The sequence below is a fragment of the Taudactylus pleione genome, unplaced genomic scaffold (assembly GCF_031769625.1).
Source record: "Taudactylus pleione unplaced genomic scaffold, aTauple2 ptg000850l, whole genome shotgun sequence".
NCBI lineage: Eukaryota > Metazoa > Chordata > Amphibia > Anura > Myobatrachidae > Taudactylus > Taudactylus pleione.
The window spans coordinates 1408401-1435574 of NW_028285252.1; the positions used below are offsets into that span (position 1 = coordinate 1408401).

The following is a 27174-nucleotide window of genomic DNA, read 5'->3' on the forward strand; positions in this document are numbered from 1 at the left end:
CTCTTTCTTCTTCTTGATCAGATTGTAATAACCTCCATAAAATAACGTCTCTCTGTCCAGCGTGATTCTATATGTCCGCTGTGCTGGTGATTAATATTGAGTGATGGTTCCAGTTCATTTACTATTATCTGTTATTGCAGGGATTCGATGGTGCCACTTGTGAATATGACACTCGAATGTGCGGAAACCTTCGCTGTCAGAACGGCGGAACCTGTATAACTTCGCAGAAGACCAGTAAATGCGTGTGTACGGATGGATACACCGGTCTCGTCTGCCAATATCCGCTCAGCAGCCCGTGCAATTCAAACCCATGTTATAACGGCGGGACATGCAAGTACATACCCGAGGAGCCTTTCTACCAGTGCATCTGCCCCAGGAACTTCAACGGGCTCTTCTGCCACATGCTGGACTTCAATTTTCAAGGGGGCCCAGGGCAGAGCATCGACCCACCCAAAGTCAAGGAAGACTGCGGGATTGACTCATGCGCTGCTCAGGCTGGGAACCAGATCTGCAACGCCAAGTGCAACAGTCACGCCTGCAGCTGGGACGGGGGTGACTGCTCACTCAACTTCAACGACCCCTGGAAGAACTGCCCCCCGGCTCTGCAGTGCTGGAAGTACTTCAATGACACCAAGTGTGACTCCCAGTGTAACATGGCGGGATGTCTCTATGATGGCTTTGATTGCCAGAAAGTGGAAGTTCAGTGCAAGTAAGTTACACCACAATAAAATGTAGCAAAAATGTGATTTTGTAGAACCAATTTATGTCATAAAATAGAAGACTCTTGTATTGTGCTGGTATTAATGGGTCTGAAAGTAGAACATATTAGGCAGTAGACAAGGGCATCTTACTAGTGTCTTCTTATTGAACGCACTTAACCCATCCTCCCTGCTCTCCATCTCTCCCTAGTCCTCTTTATGACCAATACTGCAAGGACCACTTCCAGGACGGTCACTGTGACCAGGGCTGTAACAACGCAGAGTGCGAGTGGGACGGCCTGGACTGCGCCAACAACATGCCGGAGAAACTGGCTGAGGGCACCTTGGTGGTGGTGGTCCTTATGCCTCCGGAGAGGCTGAAGAACAATTCCTTCAATTTCCTCCGCGAGTTGAGTCGGATCCTCCACACCAACGTGGTCTTCAAGAAGAACGAGAACGGAGAGTACATGATCTTCCCGTACTACGGCAACAAGGAGGAGCTGAAGAAACATCACATTAAAAGGTCCACGCAGGAGTGGTCCGAGGCTCCCGGTGCCATCTTCAGCAGAGTGAAGGATACGCTGATCCCAGCACGATACCGGAGGGAGCTGGACCAGCTGCAGATTAAAGGGTCAGTGAAATACTTCCCTCAGTTATATCTTACCGTAGAGCGGTCCGGACGTCATTCTTAAATCGCTGGTCGAGTTGTAGTTGGTGACCAAACGTCCAAATTCAGGGCCGGATTAGGAGCCACATGGGCATGTGTGTGTGTATATGTATATATTAGTTGTGTAAAGTGGAGGATCTGTCAGCAATGCTGTGTGGGTGTGGCCAGTGTTGTGTGGGTGTGGCAAGTGTGGTGTGGGTGTGGCCAGTGCTATGTGGGTGTGGCCAGTGTCATGTGGGTGTGTACATCCCATACACTATCATCTCCAATGACTCTTAAATACATAATAATAGAAAAATTGGATCAATATAAATATAATTTTAATACTTAGGATTTATGACCCCACTGTGTGGTCATGATGATGGGCCTATAGTTTTGTGGAGGCCTGGGGCTGTAGTCCCACCCACCCCCATTGTTAATCTTGCCCTCTCCAAATCTCAAGGACTTAACTGCTGGACATTAGTCAACTGCTCGCAGCTTCATCCGTCTTCTCAAACCGGCGTTTCTACAGCGCAACGTTCTACACGACAAAACATGTTATATTGTATATTTGAGCATCTTCGCTTACAAATGGTCTTGCATTACTTTTTGTTTATTTACAGGTCCATTGTCTACTTGGAGATCGATAATCGGCAATGCTTCCAGGCCTCCTCGCAGTGTTTCAACAGCGCCATGGACGTGGCCGCGTTCCTCGGGGCTCTGGCCTCTCTTGGGAACCTGGACATTCCGTACAAGATTGAAGCTGTGAAAAGTAAGTGGTACAAGTGTTCCCAAAAATTAGTAGATGGCAAATGATGAAGGATAATAAACACAATGAGGGGGTGATCCATGACCCTAAACGGCGCAAGTCACCCGCAAACATCCCAGTAAATCAAAATATGGGCCTAAGAAGCAGAGAATCCTTTTGCCAAAAAAAAAAATTGTCTCAATCTCCTCAAAAAATTCAGTCCCAGCTCCGTTAGATGGAACTTATTACTCTTGTACAGATATCTATGGGTTTGGGGACGCACCAGTGGCGTTAGGCGTTACAGGCCAGGCAACCACGTCAGATACACTTTACGCCCAGATTTATAGACCATTGTTTTGATGGCGCATTCGCTACTGGGCACAAATAAAAGTTCAAATACAGCAACTCGCTTTCTCGCCTATGAGGGGAAAAAGAAAAACATTTCTTTTACAATACGCGCACAGAAGCCTATTATACACCTGAGCAATGTAGAACGCACCGATCGGCGCCGGCTGCGTATTTGCATCCGGCCAGTGACAAAGGGTTCGGCGGTTCTTTTGACAGTCGTTCGCATGCATATGCGAACGTCTGCTTTTCTAGCCAGGCGCAAAGTGACGTCACACCAGATATGCAGCCCACTGGGGTAGTTCTCTCTCTCCCAATGTGTGCAACCTGGCACGGAATCCGAGGTGACCCCATATTGTGATTATGATGTCACACTGAAGTGCTCCCTTTTGTGCATTTCCCGTTCCCTTACCTTCTCAACCTCGGTCGGGACTTTGACCTTGTTCGCTCTAGAAAAATAAAACTAACCTATAGAGAAACCCATATCAAATGCTTTAATTCCGCCCAATCTAGTGAATGAAGTCTTTGTAATGTGCGTCCCCCCCTCACCCTCTGCTTTTACTGGATTTATATCGTGATCATTAATTCTTTAAGAAGGGAAAGAGGGAGAGAGCGAGAAACTGATCAATAGCATAAATGGTATCTCCAAAATCCCAAGTAAATCCGCAGTCTTAACAGCTCAATGCGAATGTAGTGATGTGAGGTTGATTAATCCGTTTCCTTAAAGGAGTAAAGTAAAACCGGTCTCCTGATACCGCCGTCCGAGGCAGGAGAGAATTTTTAGGGTAATTTGCAATTCTGATGAGAAGCGGAAAATAACCTTATTTTTAGATTTTTCTCTCTCTCTCCTGAAGATTACGAGCCAGTCGCCTCTTTTTATTATCAAATTTCACATCATTTTCGTGGTGTTGCTGGTTTGAAATGCAGCTTTAATGTCTGTCTCACTGAGCTTTTCCTGCTTGTCCTCAGGTGAGACGGTCTCTCCGCCGACCAAATCTCCGCTCTATCCTGGTTTGGGCGTGGGGGCGTTCGCTCTGCTGGTAATCTTCATAGTTGTGGGGGTGATCGTGAATAAGAAGAGGCGCAGGGAGCACGGTCATCTCTGGTTCCCGGAGGGTTACATCGCCAAAGAGTCCAACAAAAAGAAACGCCGGGAGCCCCTTGGGGAGGATTCTGTGGGTTTAAAGTAAGTACTCTCATCTAAAGGATTGCGGATTGTAGGCTAATGTACGTTATGTTTGGGTTATTTCTTTTAAATTCATTAAGGGGATAATTATTATCGTTGACTGTTAACTAATGCAGTTTATATTTTAATGTATTTTTTTTTGTTTATTTTTTATTTTGCTGTTGTTTTATACCATTTAATTACCGTTTTCAACCGCACAATATTTTCCTCTCTATGTATTTCTCCTTCGTCCAATGGGGGCCACAGGAACACTAGAGGACCACCTTAACGTTCCAGTGTCCCCCATGGAATTGGAGAAATGTCTTTACTGGTAAATTCAAAAATCCTGTTTTTTAATGTTTGTTCTCCTTCTGTTACCATTAAAGGCCGCTGAAAAATGGCGCCGATGGTTCTTTGATGGACGATAACCAGAATGAGTGGGGAGATGAGGAAGCTTTGGACAACAAGAGATTCAGGGTAAGTTGTCTGGGAATTGCCTGTACATACGTGTATTTGGTGTTAGGAAGGTGTAGTGTTTATCCCCAGGTATGTTATTCTTTGCGTAGTCGCACATGTTCTGATGTAGGCCAGCGTTGCAGTCTTAGAACTGTGGTAAATTGCGATCAGCCCTGACAATGCCCCTTTGGTTTGTCGCTGAACATCCTCTTTTGCTCCTAGTTTGAAGACCAAGTGATGCTCCCTGACATCGGCGATCAGACAGACCACAGGCAATGGACCCAACAACATCTGGATGCAGCTGACCTCCGGGCCCCATCTATGGCGCCAACACCCCCACAGGGGGAGATAGATGCTGACTGCATGGACGTTAACGTGCGCGGCCCTGGTATGAATTAATTTCTAGACCTTTTTAACACCTGTATATCTGATGTGACTTCTACAAAAGCTAAAGGTGCAACTGTCCATAGTATAGACCTCACCTGGTCCAAGGTAACATATGGCCGCCAGGAGTTGCACTTTCTCTTTGAGTTTAAAGCATCGATTTAATTGCAACCAATTGTTGAATGTCGTGATCTCCAGCAGCCTAGCGCATGAGATTGCCTGTATACTAGTGCAGACTTTCAGGCAACACCTGTGTGTTTGTTGCCCCCTTTGCAGACGGCTTCACCCCACTTATGATCGCGGCATGTAGCGGTGGAGGATTGGAGACGGGAAACAGCGAGGAAGAAGAGGATGCCTCCGCCAACATGATCTCTGACTTCATTGGTCAAGGCGCCAATCTCCACAACCAAACAGACCGAACCGGAGAGACAGCCCTTCACCTGGCTGCACGGTACGCACGCGCCGATGCTGCCAAACGACTGCTGGAGTCCAGCGCAGACGCCAATGTCCAGGATAACATGGGCCGGACTCCCCTTCACGCAGCTGTAGCAGCCGACGCTCAAGGCGTTTTCCAGGTACGTTCGCTGTGGTCGTACGATCGGAGCGGCACTTTGGATTTATGCATTTTAAATTCTTCCTATATATTTTTGTTGCCGGCCGCTTTGTATAGGAAGTCTCCAGGTTGTGATGCAAATTGATAACATGATTGGCTGGGCAGCATCCTTAGAACAATCAAGTGATGGATTTATAAATCCCCCCAAATGTTAAGACCTCCCCTAAAAGGAAGAGCTATTAGGACTGATGTTCTGTGTATCATTGGGCTCTTGTTAAAGTTTCCTGTCTCCTGGAACAGATTCTCATTCGGAACCGAGCGACGGACCTGGATGCTCGCATGTACGATGGCACAACCCCACTGATCCTTGCAGCTCGCTTGGCCGTAGAGGGCATGGTGGAAGAGCTCATCAGCTCCCACGCCGACGTGAACGCAGTGGATGAACTAGGTAACTATACACCAGCCGCTGGTTATTTCCCTGTATGCTGTGCCGTAGCATTTCTTCTGAACGTTTACCTCTTTGCCTTAGGAAAATCCGCCTTGCATTGGGCAGCAGCTGTCAATAATGTGGATGCTGCCTCCGTTCTCTTGAAAAATGGCGCCAATAAGGACATGCAAAACAACAAGGTAAGAACATCTAAAATGTCATTTCTGTCCACCTATAATAAATGATCCCCATTATCACTCTGTTGTGCGTCTCTTTGTGTAACCAGCTGGGCAATAGCGTAATTCGGCGCGTTTCTTTTTGCAACTTGGCTGATCTGTCTGTATTTGTAGGAAGAGACACCACTGTTTCTGGCAGCAAGGGAAGGGAGCTACGAGACAGCCAAAGTGCTTCTGGATCACTTCGCAAACAGAGACATCACAGACCACATGGACAGGCTCCCCCGCGACATCGCCCAAGAACGCATGCATCATGACATTGTCCGGCTACTGGATGACTACAACCTTGTGAGGAGTCCACAGCTGCACAATGGTCCATTGGGAGCTCCAACCTTATCGCCTCCCATCTGCTCCCCCAACGGATACATTGGGAACATGAAGCCAACAGTACAAGGGAAGAAGGCTCGAAAACCAAGCACTAAGGCTCCTGGTTGCAAAGATTCAAAAGACCTGAAAGCGAGGAGGAAAAAGTCCCAAGATGGCAAAAATGGTCTTCTAGATTCCAGCAGCTCTGGTGTGCTATCTCCCGTTGACTCTTTGGAGTCACCCCATGGGTACTTGTCGGATGTTTCATCTCCTCCCTTGATGACTTCTCCATTTCAACAGTCTCCATCGATGCCGCTCAACCACCTCACCAACATGCAGGATTCGCACATTGGCATGAATCACCTCAATATGACGGCTAAGCAAGAAATGGTTGGCGGCTCTAACCGAATGGCTTTTGAGTCCATGGCCCCTCGTCTGGCGCACCTTTCTGCATCTAGCCCCAGCGCTGTACTGAACGGCGGCTCCATGCAGTTCACCGTGGGTGGAGCGACCGCGATGAATGGCCAGTGTGACTGGTTGACAAGACTGCAGAACAGGATGGTCCCTAACCAATACAACCCCTTGAGAAACCACATCCAACAAGGCGGGCATCAACAAACCCAGGCCCTACAGCACGGCCTGATGACATCACTGCATACCGGTCTGCCAGCATCGGCTTTGTCGCAGATGTTGGCCTATCAGGCTATGCCCAACGCACGGATGGCCACCCAACCTCACCGTCTGCAAGCTCAGCAGATACAGCAAATGCAACAGCAAAACCTTCAGCTGCAACAACAAAGTATCCAACAGCAACAGCAGCAGCAACACAATGCAACCTCTGCTTCCAGCGGCCATATTGGTGCACCCTTCTGTGGAGGTGATCTCACTCAATCAGACATGCAGCAGATGACGAGCAATGGCCTCCATGCCATTATGCCCCAGGACACCCAGATCTTAACAAGTTCTCTGCCAACCACTCTCACCCAGTCTATGACAACTACCCAGTTCCTAACACCGCCATCCCAACATAGTTATTCTTCCCCCATGGACAATACTCCCAGCCACCAGTTGCAGGTGCCAGATCATCCCTTCCTGACACCGTCTCCTGAATCACCTGACCAGTGGTCAAGCTCCTCCCCTCATTCCAACATATCTGATTGGTCAGAAGGTATATCCAGTCCACCTACAAATATACAATCTCAGCATAACCACATTCCCGAAGCTTTCAAATAAACAAGCCCTTTTGCTGAGGCAGATTTGAGACACTGGAATGGACTGAAGGACATTTCTTTTATACAATTTTATATGTGCGAGAACTGAACAATTTGACTTTTTTAATATTTATTTACTTGTTACCTATGATGCAAACCCTGAAACACTGCCCTTTTTTATTTATACATTGTTTTTATTACAATCCTGGCTCTTTTTATTTTTTAAACAAAATTTTTATTAGGATCTTCTGATATTCTTGACTTTTTAAATGATTAACAATATAGATTTTGTTTTATCTTAAAATTAAAATGGGTATTTATTCTGTATTTTTTTTTTTAACCTGGATTTAAACCAAGTCAATATCCCAAGCAAAAAAAAAAAACAACAACCACATTGTACATGTTTTGTAAAGTGTAAAAAAAAAAAAAAAAATTTTTATAAGCATGTATTTTCTGGGCCAATGTGCCATTTATGCTGTCATATTTTCCAGTATTATAGTGGGTTGTTAAGCTAGAATGTATTTTTTTTTTTTTTTGTGAAAACACTCATTGCTCATAAAAACATTTTGCTGGATTATGATGCTTCTGGAATGTGCTGCCAGTAAAAAAAATAATAATACAAATCACAATGGACAGTAAACTTTGCATCAAGAACAGATTTTTAGTTTACTGCCCACAGACATTTTAATTTTTTTTTTTTTTTTTTTTATTTAAATTGTACAGAAAAATGTGTGACAGAAAGGACTGAAATATGTTGTGATATTAGCACGATGTCACCTTTTTCAATATATTTTTTTCTTATTTGCATATGATGGGATTGGTGACTCGACAAGACAACCACACACAAGGAAGTGATCTTTGGTACAAGCCTGTGGCATAATGTTTTCTAAGCTTTGTACATATATATGTATATATAAATACTGTAGGTTTTGTTTAAAAAATCTACGTGAATGTCCTGATTTATATCGCGTATCAGGTTAGATACTTGTCTGGGCTGGACAGCGGGTGACAGACCTGTAACCTCCACCTTTCTGAAGAACTTTTGCCAACACATCCTCTGTTGGACTTGCATTGTGAGAGGGATCCTCCCCGCTCCGTCTGGTTCTGAATAAAATGTAAAACTGTATTCTAACTTAGCAAAAGAGTTGATCGCTTTAGTCTCTTCATTTCCACCTCCAATGTCTTTATGTTGATAAGGATCAGCAGGACCAGGATCATATATCGATTGTATAGAAGACCCCCACAAGTCTATAGGTTGTAGTGACAAATATTGTATCTACCGACAAAGTTGTAGTTTGCAAAACTGTTGTTTTTTTTGTTTTGTTTTTTTTAAACTGCTTTTGTAAACCGATGTCTTTTTGTTATAATAAAACAATTTAAAACAAGATCTAGAGTTTATTAAGCACAAAACATTTTTGTCACCACAGGTGCAACAAAGTTGGGGGGGGAACGCAGTGCTGATTGCTCCCGTTTTGGATTTTCATCTGTAAAGAGAAAAATATTTTATACAATTTTTTTTATTTTTTATTTTATTTATTATTTAAAAAGAAGAGAGAGGGAACAAAGATTATGGTACCGGGGAGAGGGTGTAAAGAGTCGGGGAAACACGAAAGGGCACCACAGTGACAGGATCCGTCATTGCTCACCAATAGGCACGCATGCTATAATTATGCTTGGAGTTTGTAGAAGAGACGCACACATTTCTGGGAAAGCCCAATGTGTCAAGTGGAGGTAGGTTACCAGTGAGAATTGGAATATCTGTGTCACTGGTAACCTACCTCCCACTGCTATTTAGCACAAAGGGCTGTCTTCCTGGATCATTGGACGTTGCTCCAACAAATGCTCTATTTTATCTTTAATATTGTACCTACCGAGTGCATTTTGTTTCTAAAGAAGATTGTGTGTTAAACCATACTGCACCATGATGTGTTGTCTCAGGGGCTGATTCAGCACGGCTCACAATTACAACCGCGTACGCCGATCGGCTATATGTCCCATACTGCGTATGCACGGCGAGCGCTCTGCGATTACTCACGCAGACAGGAATCCATTGCAGAGTGAGTGACAGACCGTGAGCGTTTGGGGGTGGTGACGGGGGAGTGGTTGCAGAAACACAGGTGTGCCTGTCCGTTGGAACGCTGTTGCATAGGCGTGCATAAATTAGCCACTGCGATTGCCTACGCAGCTTGAGGACTCACTGCGTGCGACGAGTCTTGCAATTTGTACGACGGGTCAGACCTGTAATTGTGCGTGACGGGCCGACGTGCTTCGATGTTACCGATGTATATGCTGGACTGTGGTATTACGGATGTGAGATAGCAGTAGTGGGCGTCTCTGCTGGCTGAGCTGTGGCTGATGTTACAGATGTATACACAGGACTGTGAGGTATTACAGATGTGAGATAGCAGTAGTGGGTGTCTCTATGCTGGCTGTGCTGTGGCTGATGTTACAGATGTATACACAGGACTGTGAGGTATTACAGATGTGAGATAGCAGTAGTGGGCGTCTCTATGCTGGCTGAGCTGTGGCTGATGTTACAGATGTATACACAGGACTGTGAGGTATTACAGATGTGAGATAGCAGTAGTGGGCGTCTCTATGCTGGCTGTGCTGTGGCTGATGTTACATATGTATACACAGGACTGTGAGGTATTACAGATGTGAGATAGCAGTAGTGGATGTCTCTGTGCTGGCTGAGCTGTGGCTGATGTTACAGATGTATACACAGGCATGTGGTATTACCGATGTGAGATAGCAGTAGTGGGTGTCTATGCTGGCTGTGCTGTGGCTGATGTTACAGATGTATACACAGGACTGTGAGGTATTACAGATGTGAGATAGCAGTATTGGGTCTCTATGCTGGCTGTGCCTTGGCTGATGTTACAGATGTATACACAGGACTGTGAGGTATTACAGATGTGAGATAGCAGCAGTGGATGTCTCTATGCTGGCTGTGCTGTGGCTGATGTTACAGATGTATACACAGGATTGTGAGGTATTACAGATGTGAGATAGCAGTAGTGGGTGTCTCTATGCTGGCTGAGCTGTGGCTGATGTTACAGATGTATACACGACTGTGAGGTATTACAGATGTGAGATAGCAGTATTGGGTGTCTCTATGCTGCCTGAGCTGTGGCTGATGTTACAGATGTATACACAGGACTGTGAGGTATTACAGATGTGAGATAGCAGTAGTGGGCGTCTTTATGCTGGCTGAGCTGTGGCTGATGTTACAGATGTATACACAGGACTGTGAGGTATTACAGATGTGAGATAGCAGTAGTGGGCGTCTTTATGCCGGCTGAGCTGTGGCTGATGTTACAGATGTATACACAGGACTGTGAGGTATTACAGATGTGAGATAGCAGTAGTGGGCGTCTTTATGCTGGCTGTGCTGTGGCTGATGTTACAGATGTATACATAGGACTGTGAGGTATTACAGATGTGAGATAGCAGTAGTGGGTGTCTCTATGCTGGCTGAGCTGTGGCTGATGTTACAGATGTATACACAGGACTGTGAGGTATTACAGATGTGAGATAGCAGTAGTGTGGTCTCTATGCTGGCTGTGCTGTGGCTGATGTTACAGATGTATACACAGGACTGTGAGGTATTATAGATGTGAGATAGCAGTAGTGGGTGTCTCTATGCTGGCTGAGCTGTGGCTGATGTTACAGATGTATACACAGGACTGTGAGGTATTACAGATGTGAGATAGCAGTAGTGGGTGTCTCTATGCTGGCTGTGCTGTGGCTGATGTTACAGATCTATACACAGGACTGTGAGGTATTACAGATGTGAGATAGCAGCAGTGTGGTCTCTATGCTGGCTGAGCTGTGGCTGATGTTACAGATGTATACACAGGACTGTGAGGTATTACAGATGTGAGATAGCAGTAGTGGGTGTCTCTATGCTGGCTGAGCTGTGGCTGATGTTACAGATGTATACACAGGACTGTGAGGTATTACAGATGTGAGATAGCAGTAGTGGGTGTCTCTATGCTGGCTGTGCTGTGGCTGATGTTACAGATGTATGCACAGGACTGTGAGGTATTACGGATGTGAGATAGCAGTAGTGGTGTCTCTATGCTGGCTGTGCTGTGGCTGATGTTACAGATGTATACACAGGACTGAGGTATTACAGATGTGAGATAGCAGTAGTGGGTGTCTCTATGCTGGCTGTGCTATGGCTGATGTTACAGATGTATTCACAGGACTGTGAGGTATTACAGATGTGAGATAGCAGTAGTGGGCTTCTTTGCTGGCTGAGCGGTGGCAGGCATTAGCATATTGTCGCAGCTGCATTGCGTGCGTTTACGTAGCTGCATTTACGATCCGTGCTGAATCGGGCCCATAGATCTGAGTCTGGATGTAGAGGGTGCCATCCCTGTATAAGACTGGCGAGGACACAACGTACACACAGAGAAGCAAATTATTTTATTTATTCAGGCTTGGCATCTTTTTACATTTTGAAATAACATCATTAATTATACCGTGTCACACTATTCTCTGTACCTTTTCTTTTTGTATTAGAATATCAGGAACCCCTCGGAGAAAGATGGTAATTTTCCTGAATATCACATACTACTGATGGCAGAACTGATGTCGCCAGGGCCACTAAAGCGTAATACACAGATCAGCACAATCTCTCTGTACACTGCAATCGATGCGCACATCTCTTGGCGCTAATTGTTTTGTAAATGTTTTGCTTTTCCTCTGTATCGCACAAAGTTATTGCAGGAAGCGGAGGCGCTGCCTCTGTGGTGATGAATAAGCTCAGTTGGTTTCTCTGCAAGCGGCACTGTGGTACGCGGATGAGCTGGAAAGCATCGGTAGAAAGTCAGGAAGGTCTACGGATGAAGCACCGATGCAAGCCCCGCTAATCCGATCGCTGACTTTCTCTGTTTGAGCTGCAAATGCCAGTATGGGCGGCTGCAGGGAATATAGAGGCTTAATGAGTGCCGTTGCGCCTGGTTCAGAGATGGGCGCTTTAGCAGAGCTGCTGTTTTATTTTGTGTATACAGCAGCTGTGCTAAAACATGCAAAAGACGCAGGAAGTGCCACGCATCAAAGACGCCCGTCGCCGGCTACTCTGGTTCAATGCAGAGTTCGGAAATGCAACATCGGACATCTGCGTAACCCTCAGTTTACTCCGGATGACCAGTGAAGCTTCTGGAACGATGCCCGTAGCCACCCCCAAACATCAGCAGCATGTTAGTCGGTGCAGGTCCGCACACATCTGAGGTGTATGTAAATATCAAATTTACGTACAGCTCTGAATTAGGCCATTGTCCTGTACTCATGGTTATAGGCACCCCTAAACCTTGGTTCCCCAAGTGACTGCCTTGGTTCACCTAGTCGTGGCGCCCAATCTGTCCCTAAACAACCCAAAACTCTGAGACTTGTGAATGTGACACACAGGAGCCAATAAGGGGCTCTGGGCCGAGTCCCTGAAAGGACCAGTTACAGTAACAAGGCATCAGGGCAACATATTAAGCTGCTTTGGACGTTCAGCCGGGCGACCAGCATGTTCCTGTTTTCACAAGTGTCTTCCACTTTAGAAGAATAATTCTTTTTGTAGCAAGATCTATATTTACAGACGCGTTGATGGAGAGGGGGGAAATCCGAGTGTGTCCATCTCTAGGCTCCCAGTCATTTTTGCTTCCAGAATGCGGCACCTGCTGTTCCTCCAGAGTCATTATAGGACCTTATAGGACCTGGAAGTGGGCTGTGCGGATAACTCATTAGTAAGGGCATTTATTCCACATTAAACGTTTCCCATCGGAGTGTCAGACATCCTATTGGGGGAAGTGAGTCAGACCGTCGTGTCCTTGTGATGATCCCCTTCCTGTGACGCAACTGTGGCACTTTCCTGGCACCGGGTGTAACTCGCAGTGGCATAACTCTGACCAGCAACATCACTCCCACCTCTGTCCCGCTGCTTAGACCTGTGCCCGGCCCACGTTCTATTAGCTGAGTGTTCCAATTTAGCCCATAACCTATGAGCATAACCTATATTACTAGCGTTTGGATTTGCATGGTGCTGTAGATTTGGGTACCTATTTGCAGAGATGGCAGAGTGGGCCTGTTGCAGTATTCTGTGCCCCTAGGAGTAGTTGCGTGCTGGCATTGTATATAGCGGATGTGTATGTGGTGGTTAGTCCACACAAGAGGCGACTTAAGCAGCTTTTGGGTCTATTAACCAGGTAGAGTACAGGTGGCTTTAGACCAAGGGTTAGACAGGTTCTTACTATGCTAATCTAACGTTGTACTGTGCCGGGTAATAGCTCCCCAATACAAGCGGTGGTGGTGCAGGGTAACTAGGAGACCTGTGGGGGCTTTGTATGGCTGTAACCGAGAGTCTTAGGGGCATGTCCATGCACAGAGGACGCCAATAGAGAAAGATGTGCACGCGCAGTAGCACATGCTGGAGGTCAGGGGTCCTGACAGAGCCACGGCAGGGTCCTAGAGACCACCGGCTACTCGTCCACCACATTATTCCAGACCGACACGATATTGTGGCCCCCGGGGCAACCGCCCCGTCCCCCACCCTACCACCTCTAAATTCAGCCCTGGAACCTACCAAGAAGTAGCCGCTGCTTCGTAAATATATCCCTAAGGCTGAGTGCACCAGGATTAGGATAGTTTAGGAGACTGTTGCTGGAGGATAGAATTTCAATTTGGGTAACACGACAGGTGGAAACCAGCCGTAGGTGTAATAAGTGTGAGATCAATGACATGGTGCTTACATATAAACAGAGTATTGGCATTAGAACACACAGCCTGTATAATGATGCTTACTGTCCACTTCGCTACATGACGATGTGCCTCAAGTCATATAGCGTCACATAATGCTGGGACTTGTAGTTCTGCCACAGTTGGGCCACAAGTTTCCTCAATGTATTCGAAATACACAGAATTCAAAGCTACAGAACTGCAGCACTTTGTCTATGAGGGGTAACTGCAGGAAAATGTATTGGAGAGCTGGGTTTCTTTATGTCATTAGCTGTTACACCATTGGTTCCCAAACTGGGTGCCGCAAGGCCCTTGCAGGGGTGCCATGGGTTGCTGGTCCAGGGACCAAACAAATTTATGTTCAATGTGATAGGCTGCCCCCAGCACTGGAATTGCCTATAACACCACATGTGGGCAAACAGAAGCACAGACCTGACCACAGAACTGGGTGACACAGAAGCAGAGCTCTGACCACAGAACTGGGTGACACGGATGCACAATTTACTTTGTTTTACATTTCTTGCTGAATAAGGAACTATAAGCCTAGGGTAGGGGTGCTGTAAAAAATGCTGATACTCTAGGGTGCAGTGAGTCAAGAAAGTTTGGGAACCTCTATGTTAAGCAATGCTAAACTTTAGCACACTTTCTCAAATCCGGGTATAAAGTTACTGACTGCAAAGTTATTTATATTATTGGTCTTTGTTGGTTTTTTTTAATCAGTGATAAATGTTATGACTTTGTCTCCCCCTAGTGGGAGCACATCAGCATTACCCTGTTCATATGCTTAAATTATATATTGTTTTAACCCCTAATGACGACAGTGGCGTAAGTTCATCCCAGATGCCTGAAGGCAAGTTATAATATGGTGCCCCCCACCCCCACCCCGGTCACAGCCGCTGACACTGTAATGTAGCAATCCGCCTGCAGGCAGGTTATAGATAGACGAAGGCAGCAGCTGATGGTCTGACATGGAGCTCTCCACTAGTGTATGGTGGCTTCTGGGGTGCCATGAATTGGGCGGCCGTGACGGTACACTCCGGGTACATAGTTACAGCCCTAAGTGGGGTGAATATGTTGTGGACAATGGACGAGGTGCCCCTTCAGAGCTGGGGCCCGGCGGCAGGCGCCTCCATTGTCTCCCATACTTCTGCCCCTGAATTACGAGGCTAATTTGTACATATTTTAGCCTTTTTGCTATGTGTCTGGCCACACGACAATGCCTTTGTTTAGTGAGTGACTCTTTTCATTGTGTTTATCCTTAGCAGATAGAGCTTTCCTTTTGCAATTATGTTGTATAAAAAAGCTAGTTTATACAATTGGATGAAAATAGTAAAAAGTAAATATAAAAAAAAACACAACAAAATACAATTTATTCATTATTATATGTGCTATTTTTTTTTAAACCAATGAGTGCACCCCCTAAAAATGTCCTCAAAAAGTGTTACCCTATTTCTCCCATTTGTTATGGAATATATGTAATGTTCTGTAGCTTGTGGAAGGTTACAGAGGATAGAAATTAGTGCGGTTTAAAAAAAATTGGCAATTTCACTTTCAGTGGATCAGAATAGACATTTGAAGACGCTACTAACATTTGTTTGCTGTGGAATGGGTATGAAGTCCCAGCTGAATAGCCGCCAGTTCATATCCCGATGCCAGCAGCCCGAGGGAAGAAGATCCCAACAGGGCAGCTAAGTACCCTATCCCTACCCCTCTCCACCCTAACCATCCCTTAGTGGTGCCTAACCCTAACCTCTCCCCCTAGTGCCTAACCCTAACCTCCCCCCGGGGGTGCCTAGCCCTAACCCCCCTTAGTGTAGCCTAAACCTAACCCTCCTGGGCAGGTGCCTAACCCTAACCTCACCCCCCAAAAAAACTAACCCTAACCCCGCTAAGCTCCCTAGACTTAACCCTCCCCACCACGGCTAACGCTAAGGGCGCCCCCAACTTACCTCGTTCGGGTGGGCGATCCGGCGTCGGGATTAAGATAGGCGTTGGTATTTTGACGCCTATCTTAAGTCCCTCGTCAGGATTTCCTTGTCGGTATTGAGACCGACGGCATAACGGTCGCCGGTCTACAACTACATCTCGTTTGCTGTAACTGGAACAGACGATACAATGATCATGAGATACTACCTGCCGACTTGCTCTTTGCCCTGGAAGTTACCTGGCGGCCATTGCTGTTCTCAGTCCGGTGTTTGTATTCTTAGCGCCTGATTCAGAGATGGAGATGTCCCCGCAGTTGTACGATTTTTTTTCCAGTAGCAAATGTGCAAAAAGTCCTGGAAACCCTTACTGCACATGCATGAACCCACATGTCCCATACCGATCGCCATTCAGTACGGCATCGCTAACACTTCAGAAGGGTTTTGCGATCCCTGAGCGTTTCAGGGTGGAGACTGGGAGGTGACCTCAAAAAGAGTCAGTTCCATAGGTGTGTTATGGGGTGTTACAGACTTGTCTGGGAACGCAGCTCCACTCCCAATTGCAAATCCAATGCTTTAGAGGCCACGTTAGTTGGATCTGAGGAGAGCAGCTAGAGTAGATCCTAGTCTACCACAAATATCGATGATGCGACCAATGTTGCAAGTTCAACCAAGTTTGCACGGTGGTGCAGGTCAAAGCCCAGATAGGATGGTAAACAGCTCCGCGCCCCGCACAGTACTGACAAAACTGAGTAACCCTAAGCACCTCCTCAGTCCAGCACCGCCATGGTGAAAGTTTGGACCCCAGAGCTGAAAAGGGTGAAATCTTCACCCCCCCTGACTGACAGAGAGACCCGTAATACCATCAAGATCAAACTGATATCAGCACCAAGTACAGCGTAAAGTCCAGAGATCCCCTGTATCGCACCAACCCAAGTGCAGTAATTGATGCCTCCAACTCATTGTACCTTATTGCCCTCAGAATTTAAATGTTTGTGACCTAATAGAACATTACTCACAAAACCAGGGTCCCCAGGTACCCACAGTCCAACAGGTTGGCTGAGAGAGCAGCCCTTTGAGAAACGCTCCCAGAGATGGGCACTCCTCATCTGTACGGTGATAACTCTCAAGGCGGATCTGTACGGTAATACCCATGGCCAAATATAAGCTCCAGCCACAAGTGAAACATTTATGTGCACGGTGCCCTGACCAGCTCCAGACAGCGCTCAACCTCCAGCTATGACAGATCCTCACGCAGGGGACGATTTAGAGGTGGCCACAAGGGAAACATCATGCGCAAGTACCCGAAATTTCACTCCTGCGCATGCGTCCTAATTAGTGGGCCACCGGCGACGCAGATTGGAATTGCATGGAGATCCATGCAATACCGATAGGCATTCCTGGTCGGTGACTGGAGGAGTCGCTAATGGCGGAAGGCGTGCCAGGGGAGTGTCTGTGTAAAGGACGGCGTCGAAAGACGCAGTTCCACTGGCATGTCCGATGGTGCGGCCGATGTCCCGTTGACAGTGCACCTACAGAGTAAATCCTCTGCCTTGAGCCGCGGCTGGTGGGTGTCTCAATAGGACTCCCATCGGCCGCGACATTACCATAGAGACGCAGTACCAGCTACATCGTTGAGGCAAATGGCGCGTTATATGAGCGCAGCAGACGCCAATTACTGAGTGTTCCAAAAAGCCCCATCCAGGTCCAGTTCACCAGTCAACTGCAATAGAGAGCCTGTCTCCCTCATTGAGAGTCTGGGCCTCATTCTGAGAGTCGGAGGCAGCGGCGATATGCGTGCAGTTGGCGATGTTCTTTTTACTGCACATGCATCTGAGTGGCACCGTGCATGCATCCCCATTGTCTGCGCACAGAATTTTCTGGGTATTATAGTGGGCGTTTCTGAGAGATAACAGGGCGTGGCGAAGCCAACACGGACATTTTGCGGACATGTTGCTGAAAGCTGCGGAGAGAGAAACTACAGCGGGAATGAAGACTCAGGAGGACAGTGATGTAGAATGATCACTCAGGAGGACAGTGATGTAGAATGATCACTCAGGAGGACAGTGATGTAGAATGAAGACTCAGGAGGACACTGATGTAGAATGAAGACTCAGAAGAACAGTGATGTAGAATGATCACTCAGGAGGACAGTGATGTAGAATGAAGACTCAGGAGGACAGTGATATAGAATGAAGACTCAGGAGGACAGTGATGTAGAATGAAGACTCAGGAGGACAGTGATGTAGAATGAAGACTCAGGAGGACAGTGATGTAGAATGGTCACTCAGGAGGACAGTGATGTAGAATGAAGACTCAGGAGGACAGTGATGTAGAATGAAGACTCAGGAGGACAGTGATGTAGAATGAAGACTCAGGAGGACACTGATGTAGAATGATCACTCAGGAGGACAGTGATGTAGAATGAAGACTCAGAAGAACAGTGATGTAGAATGATCACTCAGGAGGACAGTGATGTAGAATGATCACTCAGGAGGACTGTGATGTAGAATGAAGACTCAGGAGGATAGTGAAGTAGAATAAAGACTCAGGAGGACAGTGATGTAGAATGAAGACTCAGGAGGACAGTGATGTAGAATGAAGACTCAGGAGGACAGTGATGTAGAATGAAGACTCAGCAGGACAGTGATGTAGAATGAAGACTCAGGAGGACAGTGATGTAGAATAAAGACTCAGGAGGACAGTGATGTAGAATGAAGACTCGGGAGGACAGTGATGTAGAATGAAGACTCAGGAGGACAGTGATGTAGAATGAAGACTCAGGAGGACAGTGATGTAGAATGAAGACTCAGGAGGACAGTGATGTAGAATGATCACTCAGGAGGACAGTGATGTAGAATGAAGACTCAGGAGGATAATGATGTAGAATAAAGACTCAGGAGGACAGTGATGTAGAATGAAGACTCAGGAGGACAGTGATGTAGAATGAAGACTCAGGAGGACAGTGATGTAGAATGATCACTCAGGAGGACAGTGATGTAGAATGAAGACTCAGGAGGACAGTGATGTAGAATGATCACTCGGGAGGACAGTGATGTAGAATGATCACTCGGGAGGACAGTGATGTAGAATGATCATTTCAGGAGGACAGTGATGTAGAATGAAGACTCAGAAGAACAGTGATGTAGAATGAAGACTCAGGAGGACAGTGATGTAGAATGAAGACTCAGGAGGATAGTGATATAGAATAAAGACTCAGGAGGACAGTGATGTAGAATGAAGACTCAGGAGGACAGTGATGTAGAATGAAGACTCAGGAGGATAGTGATATAGAATAAAGACTCAGGAGGACAGTGATGTAGAATGAAGGCTCAGGAGGACAGTGATGTAGAATGAAGACTCAGGAGGACAGTGATGTAGAATGAAGACTCAGGAGGACAGTGATGTAGAATGAAGACTCGGGAGGACAGTGATGTAGAATGGTCACTCGGGAGGACAGTGATGTAGAATGGTCACTCGGGAGGACAGTGATGTAGAATGATCACTCGGGAGGACAGTGATGTAGAATGAAGACTCGGGAGGACAGTGATGTAGAATGATCACTCGGGAGGACAGTGATGTAGAATGATCACTCGGGAGGACAGTGATGTAGAATGATCACTCGGGAGGACAGTGATGTAGAATGAAGACTCGGGAGGATAGTGATGTAGAATAAAGACTCGGGAGGACAGTGATGTAGAATAAAGACTCAGGAGGACAGTGATGTAGAATGAAGACTCAGGAGGACAGTGATGTAGAATGAAGACTCAGGAGGACAGTGATGTAGAATGAAGACTCAGGAGGACAGTGATGTAGAATGAAGACTCAGGAGGATAGTGATATAGAATAAAGACTCAGGAGGACAGTGATGTAGAATGAAGGCTCAGGAGGACAGTGATGTAGAATGAAGACTCAGGAGGACAGTGATGTAGAATGAAGACTCAGGAGGACAGTGATGTAGAATGGTCACTCGGGAGGACAGTGATGTAGAATGGTCACTCGGGAGGACAGTGATGTAGAATGATCACTCGGGAGGACAGTAATGTAGAATGAAGACTCGGGAGGACAGTGATGTAGAATGATCACTCGGGAGGACAGTGATGTAGAATGATCACTCGGGAGGACAGTGATGTAGAATGATCACTCGGGAGGACAGTGATGTAGAATGAAGACTCGGGAGGATAGTGATGTAGAATAAAGACTCGGGAGGACAGTGATGTAGAATGAAGACTCAGGAGGACAGTGATGTAGAATGAAGACTCAGGAGGACAGTGATGTAGAATGAAGACTCAGGAGGACAGTGATGTAGAATGAAGACTCAGGAGGACAGTGATGTAGAATGAAGACTCAGGAGGACAGTGATGTAGAATGATCACTCAGGAGGACAGTGATGTAGAATGAAGACTCAGGAGGATAGTGATGTAGAATGAAGACTCAGGAGGACAGTGATGTAGAATGAAGACTCAGGAGGACAGTGATGTAGAATGATCACTCAGGAGGACAGTGATGTAGAATGATCACTCAGGAGGACAGTGATGTAGAATGAAGACTCAGGAGGACAGTGATGTAGAATGATCACTCAGGAGGACAGTGATGTAGAATGAAGACTCAGGAGGACAGTGATGTAGAATAAAGACTCAGGAGGACAGTGATATAGAATGAAGACTCAGGAGGACAGTGATGTAGAATGATCATTTCAGGAGGACAGTGATGTAGAATCAAGACTCAGAAGAACAGTGATGTAGAATGAAGACTCAGGAGGACAGTGATGTAGAATGACGACTCAGGAGGATAGTGATGTAGAATAAAGACTCAGGAGGACAGTGATGTAGAATGAAGACTCAGGAGGACAGTGATGTAGAATGAAGACTCAGGAGGACAGTGATGTAGAATGATCACTCAGGAGGACAGTGATGTAGAATGAAGACTCAGGAGGACAGTGATGTAGAATGAAGACTCAGGAGGACAGTGATGTAGAATGAAGACTCAGGAGGACAGTGATGTAGAATGATCACTCAGGAGGACAGTGATGTAGAATGATCACTCAGGAGGACAGTGATGTAGAATGAAGACTCAGGAGGACAGTGATGTAGAATGAAGACTCGGGAGGACAGTGATGTAGAATGGTCACTCAGGAGGACAGTGATGTAGAATGATCACTCAGGAGGACAGTGATGTAGAATGAAGACTCGGGAGGACAGTGATGTAGAATGATCACTCGGGAGGACAGTGATGTAGAATGATCACTCGGGAGGACAGTGATGTAGAATGATCACTCGGGAGGACAGTGATGTAGAATGATCACTCAGGAGGACAGTGATGTAGAATGAAGACTCAGGAGGACAGTGATGTAGAATAAAGACTCAGGAGGACAGTGATGTAGAATGAAGACTCAGGAGGACAGTGATGTAGAATGAAGACTCAGGAGGACAGTGATGTAGAATAAGACTCAGGAGGACAGTGATGTAGAATGAAGACTCAGGAGGACAGTGATGTAGAATGAAGACTCAGGAGGACAGTGATGTAGAATGATCACTCAGGAGGACAGTGATGTAGAATGATCACTCAGGAGGACAGTGATGTAGAATGAAGACTCAGGAGGACAGTGATGTAGAATGTTCACTCAGGAGGACAGTGATGTAGAATAAAGACTCAGGAGGACAGTGATATAGAATGAAGACTCAGGAGGACAGTGATGTAGAATGATCATTTCAGGAGGACAGTGATGAAGAATGAAGACTCAGAAGAACAGTGATGTAGAATGAAGACTCAGGAGGACAGTGATGTAGAATGAAGACTCAGGAGGATAGTGATATAGAATAAAGACTCAGGAGGACAGTGATGTAGAATGAAGACTCAGGAGGACAGTGATGTAGAATGAAGACTCAGGAGGACAGTGATGTAGAATGATCACTCAGGAGGACAGTGATGTAGAATGAAGACTCAGGAGGACAGTGATGTAGAATGAAGACTCAGGAGGACAGTGATGTAGAATGAAGACTCAGGAGGACAGTGATGTAGAATGATCACTCAGGAGGACAGTGATGTAGAATGATCACTCAGGAGGACAGTGGTGTAGAATGAAGACTCAGGAGGACAGTGATGTAGAATGAAGACTCAGGAGGACAGTGATGTAGAATGATCACTCAGGAGGACAGTGATGTAGAATGAAGACTCAGGAGGACAGTGATGTAGAATGAAGACTCAGAAGAACAGTGATGTAGAATGAAGACTCAGGAGGACAGTGATGTAGAATGAAGACTCAGGAGGATAGTGATATAGAATAAAGACTCAGGAGGACAGTAATGTAGAATGAAGACTCAGGAGGACAGTGATGTAGAATGAAGACTCAGGAGGACAGTGATGTAGAATGATCACTCAGGAGGACAGTGATGTAGAATGATCACTCAGGAGGACAGTGATGTAGAATGAAGACTCAGGAGGACAGTGATGTAGAATGAAGACTCAGGAGGACAGTGATGTAGAATGAAGACTCAGGAGGACAGTGATGTAGAATGATCACTCAGGAGGACAGTGATGTAGAATGAAGACTCAGGAGGACAGTGATGTAGAATGAAGACTCAGGAGGACAGTGATGTAGAATGAAGACTCAGGAGGACAGTGATGTAGAATGATCACTCAGGAGGACAGTGATGTAGAATGATCACTCAGGAGGACAGTGATGTAGAATGATCACTCAGGAGGACAGTGATGTAGAATGATCACTCAGGAGGACAGTGATGTAGAATGATCACTCAGGAGGACAGTGATGTAGAATGATCACTCAGGAGGACAGTGATGTAGAATGATCACTCAGGAGGATAGTGATGTAGAATGAAGACTCATGAGGACATGCATAATTAAGACGCATTGTCAGCAGACACGTCACATGGATGAATTACACACAGCAGCAGTCACAGTGCTTGCGGTAGGGTATGGTCAGCCACAAGTGATGCGTATGGGTCCGATGTTACCGATTGTTTAATACACTTCCTGGAGATGACGTAAATTACTAATTTCATACCGTGATCGCATGGCAAAACATAGTGGGTTTGCTAATGTCTTGCGATCGCGGGATTTGCATACTTTGGCTGCGGACAGCTGCGTGCGAACTCAGCCTTGCGACCAGGTCTGAATCAGGCCCTGAGATCCTGCTGAAAAATAGCCCTGCTTGGGGGTATCCATTATCTCAAGAATTACAGCCAACTGGAAAAAAACTACTTTCATTTTTGAATTCAGCAACCCCAAAATACCCTAAATTCGTTAATATATCCTTTTTTTGTGTGGATTTGGTGTTGGGCTGTGTAATAAATTGTATGAGCACCTTATTAGCGAAAAATCTTTTAACAATGGAAAAGATCTTTCCACCCGTTTCTCTAAGAGCAGACGTATTGTCTTTCAGCCAGAGGGATAGCAGACAGGAGTCAGATGACCGTACGGGGAAAGTTCCTGGGTAATTGTGGCCTGTGAGAGGCTGTGTAGTGCTTATCACTTGTGGTTAACCAAAGACAGCTTAGGTGTATGTTACTTCTCGTATATGCATGAGAAGGGTCCCGTCAGGCTATAATGTGGCCTATGACTGGATAGTGGTATCTCAGGGCAGAGGTAACCGTCAGGGGGGACTGCGGATGGTAGTGGTTTACATTCATAGGTCCCTTAAATTACACTGTATCTATGGAGCTTCCCGGACGCCTCCTACACGAGCAATAGAGGCTTGTCCGGCTAATGCTGGCTGAGAGATAACTACAAATGCAATAACACGATGAACTATGATTCCTCAATAGGGCTGCGACACTGATAGGCTCCAGTAAGGTCTAAAGTATAGCTCAGTTCCAGGCCACACTTAGGACTTCACTCGTTCCTTATGCTAAAAACGGTTATGACCCAGTGTCGGACTGGGGCGTGAAGGGCCCACCAGGGAAATGCAGTGGCCCGCTGAAGGGGCGTGACCAGTTACTGGTTGGTTGTGGTCATCCACTTGAGGGGCGTGGCCATCCCACAAAGCATTGTGACAGGTGCACTGGCGTCTGTATACTCGGGGCCCACTGTAGCACAGGACGAAAATAAACACACAGCCCAAATACTAGTTTAGCTCATGTTAGGGCAGACAAGCTGGGGAAAAGATATTATCATGGTGACACTAGTAAGAGGCTATGGGGCGAGGGATTTATGTGTATGGCGTTTTTATGTTTGTATAGAAAATTAATATAATAAATATAAAGAAACAATTCTAGTAATCTACAATTAACTTACACCTAGGATATCACAGATTACAATTATAAAGTTTATGCAGAGCTCAGCCTCCCCTGCTGCTGCCCACTACCGCTGCAGCCGCCTCTGTATAATGGCCAAACATCCGGCAGTGAGAGGGAAATGACTCTGCTCAGGAGCACTGCCCAAGGTGCTGCTGTGCTGCTATACAGACACTGCGGTAGCGGCAGAGAAGAGAATTTTTCAGGTGGTGGCAGTTGCTGGGCCCCTCTAACCGGCCCAGGCCTGGGTAAGGCCTCTCCCCGCATACCCCTCTCTCTGCGCCCATAGGAGATTTATCAAAACTTGAAGAGAGATTAAGTGGAGATAAAGGGGGAGATTTATCAAAGGTTAGAGAGAGATAGAGAGGTCTATTTACTAAGCCTTGGATGGAGATAAAGTGGACGGAGATAAAGTACCAACCAATCAGTTCCTGCATTTTTGGAAACACAGCCTGTGACATGGCAGTTAGGAGTTGATTGGTTGGGACTTTATCTCCGTCCACTTTATCTCCATCCAAGGCTTAGTAAATAGTCCCCAACGCATAGAGAGATAAAGTACCAACCAATCAGCTCCTGACATGTTAAAAAAATGGCAGTTAAGAGCTGATTGGTTGGTACTTTATTTCTCTTCGGTCTCCACTTTATCTCTCTCTACTTAATCTCTCTGTAAACATTGATAAATCGCCCCCATAGCTTGATATCACCACAGAAGTATACACCAACAAAATGTCCGCTCACCTCAAAGCGCTCAGCGGCGACACTTTCCGGACGCAGACCCCGCCCCCCGCTCTCATTGGCCGGCTGTCAGCGAGCTGGTCTGCGTGACGTTAGTGCGTAAGGGAACTAGCAGACGTAGGAATGTACACGTCGGCGAGCCGGATATCCAAGATGGCGGCGCTGCCGAGTTCGGGCTAGTTCCCTGCAGCGGCGGAGACACTAGAGCCGGTGACCTGTGCGGGGCTGCCGGGACTGGAGGTGAGGGGCCGGCCGGGGGACATGAGGTGTAGCGCTGGGGAGCAGCAGCCTGTGTACTGTCGGGGTGTCAGGGGACAAGGCTCGGGTGCAGCTATTGGGGTCAGCCTCAGCTGGGTCAGGGCTCCCTCAGGTCATGTTAGGGGCTCTGTGCTCCTGGGCTGGGCAGGGACATTGTTCCATGAGGTGTTGGGGGCAGCCTGGGTCCCTTTGGAATGTTATTTGGGGTGGGTGGGGAGGACATCACTGGGTTTGGGCTTCTCTGTGTCAGATGGGCGATTCTGTGTCCTACAAGGGTTATTGTACTCACTAATGTGGAGGGGGGAGAGGAACATCCGCTGGTGGAGGCGCCCTGGGTCAGGGTCAGGGTTGTACACGCTCAGTCGGGGTTGAAGCCCCCCTTTAGTTGGGGCATGGTTTGTGCCCCCCTTTAACCCCTCTGTTGGGGCATGGGTGGTCCTCAGACGGGGCATGGTTTGAGCCCCCCCTTTAGTTGGGGCATGGTTTGAGCCCCCCCTTTAGTTGGGGCACTGGTTGAGTCCCCCCTTTATTTGGGACATGGATTGTACCCCCCCCCCCTTATCCCCTCAGTCAGAGAATGGTTTGCCCCCCCCCCCTTTAGTCAGAGCATGATATAAGCTCCCCCCCCTCTCAGTTGGTGCTTGGGTTGAGTTCACCCCTTTAATCGGGGCATGGGTTTAGGCCCCCCTCAGTTGGCACATAGGTACAGTATATATCTTTATTTTGATTGCAGATTGTAGGTTTCCTGACGCTAAGTGAATCCTCTCCTATGATGCTGGGATAATGGTTTACGCCTAGGTCAGTGTTTCCCAATTCCAGTCCTCGGGGACACCTAACAGTGCATGTTGTTTATCCTCTGCATCACAAGTAATATGATCTCCACCTGGGGATCTTCTAAAATGTGTCGGCCAGTAATGAATACACCTGTGCACCAATTAGGACATCTGGAAAACATGCACTGTTAGGGCTCCCTAAACACTGGAGTTGGGAAACACCGCCGTCTGTTATTGCCCTTGTTGTAGCCCCAGTCTTGCGCTGCTATTCTATGTACAGATCTCCCAGGAGGAGAGAGTACCCTTTCCCCTACTGCATACAGTAATACAAACCTGTTTGGCACCTGCCAGCTGTGGAGACACCTCACAGCTTTTGCATGTCCTTGTAGTCACCAGCACTGTAACAGTCCCGATTCCTCTGTTACACTGACATTAGGGGGAGGGGGGGGCTACCTAGGTTAAGCGATATCACATGATACCTCTGGGGTACCAGATTATGTACATTTGTGAAGGTGCCTGTCCTAGGGTCCGTGCACCTGCTGCTGCGTAGTGTTACCTGAGGTGTCTGTGTTGGTGGCTTATGTCTCCCAGATATATTATTTTAGGATGTAAGCGGCCGTGTGTTGTCTGTTATTATGACTTGGTGTCTGAATCTGTACAATATATTACTCAGCAACTCTCCCATGTTGGCTCGCACTGTAAATTGACGACCTGTAACAGACTTGCAACGCTCAACATGCTCCCTTCCTCCTGCATACAGATTCCTCATCCTGTGTTATTTACTTAGAGAATTGAAAAAACCCAGAAATGACGTTCCTGTGACTGAGGATTAGCTGTGCTTGGACACTGCAGTGAAATTAGGAGTTTAGCGCTAATCTTCGTCCTGTTGACTCATTAGTGGCCCGTGTCCCAGCAGGAGGGTTGTCGGCTTCTGTCTGTGCGCTGTCAGTGTGGTGAGAGGGGTGAGCTTTCTCAGTCTTTAAGTTTACCTTGTTTTCATTTTATAGAGCAGTAGGTTTATAGTTTTGTAAAATGAAGTGTCACAGTTTTAGAATTACAGCTGTCCTGTGTCTTTTATTAGGGAGGAATTCAATTGTCTGCGCCACCCACAGCGGTATTGCGCGTCCAACAGCAGTGATTCCATTGTTCCTGCCAACGGGCGCGATAGCATGAATTCTCGCACCCTCCTGAGGTGGCAAGCAGAAATCAAAAAGTCCTGGCGCTAGCCAAGACTTTAAATGGGTTTAGCCGCTTTAAGCAGTAAGTCTGGACTATATGGGCACAACATGCGCAAAAAAAAATCAATTGAATATCGCCCCGCCAGTTT

The 27174-nt window shown here is 46.7% G+C and overlaps 2 protein-coding genes across 6 annotated transcripts in view; both read left to right on the plus strand.

Moving 5' to 3' along the window:
- Positions 1–14590, plus strand: part of NOTCH1 (notch receptor 1) — a 58595-nt gene extending 44005 nt beyond the window's left edge. Inside the window, exons 25-34 of one of the 2 annotated variants that reach the window (XM_088458783.1) lie at positions 141–709; positions 910–1329; positions 1968–2116; positions 3407–3623; positions 3989–4079; positions 4281–4446; positions 4719–5017; positions 5296–5443; positions 5525–5622; positions 11706–14590. In XM_088458783.1, coding sequence (XP_088314909.1) covers positions 141–709; positions 910–1329; positions 1968–2116; positions 3407–3623; positions 3989–4079; positions 4281–4446; positions 4719–5017; positions 5296–5443; positions 5525–5622; positions 11706–11861 — 2313 coding nt within the window. In that variant the 3' untranslated portion in view covers positions 11862–14590. Of the gene's footprint in view, positions 1–140; positions 710–909; positions 1330–1967; positions 2117–3406; positions 3624–3988; positions 4080–4280; positions 4447–4718; positions 5018–5295; positions 5444–5524; positions 5623–5772; positions 8076–11705 lie in introns of those variants that run through there. The other variant, XM_088458782.1, reaches the window with a different exon arrangement.
- Positions 14591–24919: 10329 nt separating this feature from the next.
- SEC16A (SEC16 homolog A, endoplasmic reticulum export factor) overlaps positions 24920–27174 on the plus strand; it is a 54357-nt gene continuing 52102 nt past the window's right edge. For 3 of the 4 annotated variants that reach the window (XM_088458777.1, XM_088458779.1, XM_088458780.1), the window contains exon 1: positions 24920–25056. The gene's annotated coding sequence lies outside the window, so the exon portion shown is untranslated. Of the gene's footprint in view, positions 25057–26653; positions 26810–27174 lie in introns of those variants that run through there. The other variant, XM_088458778.1, reaches the window with a different exon arrangement.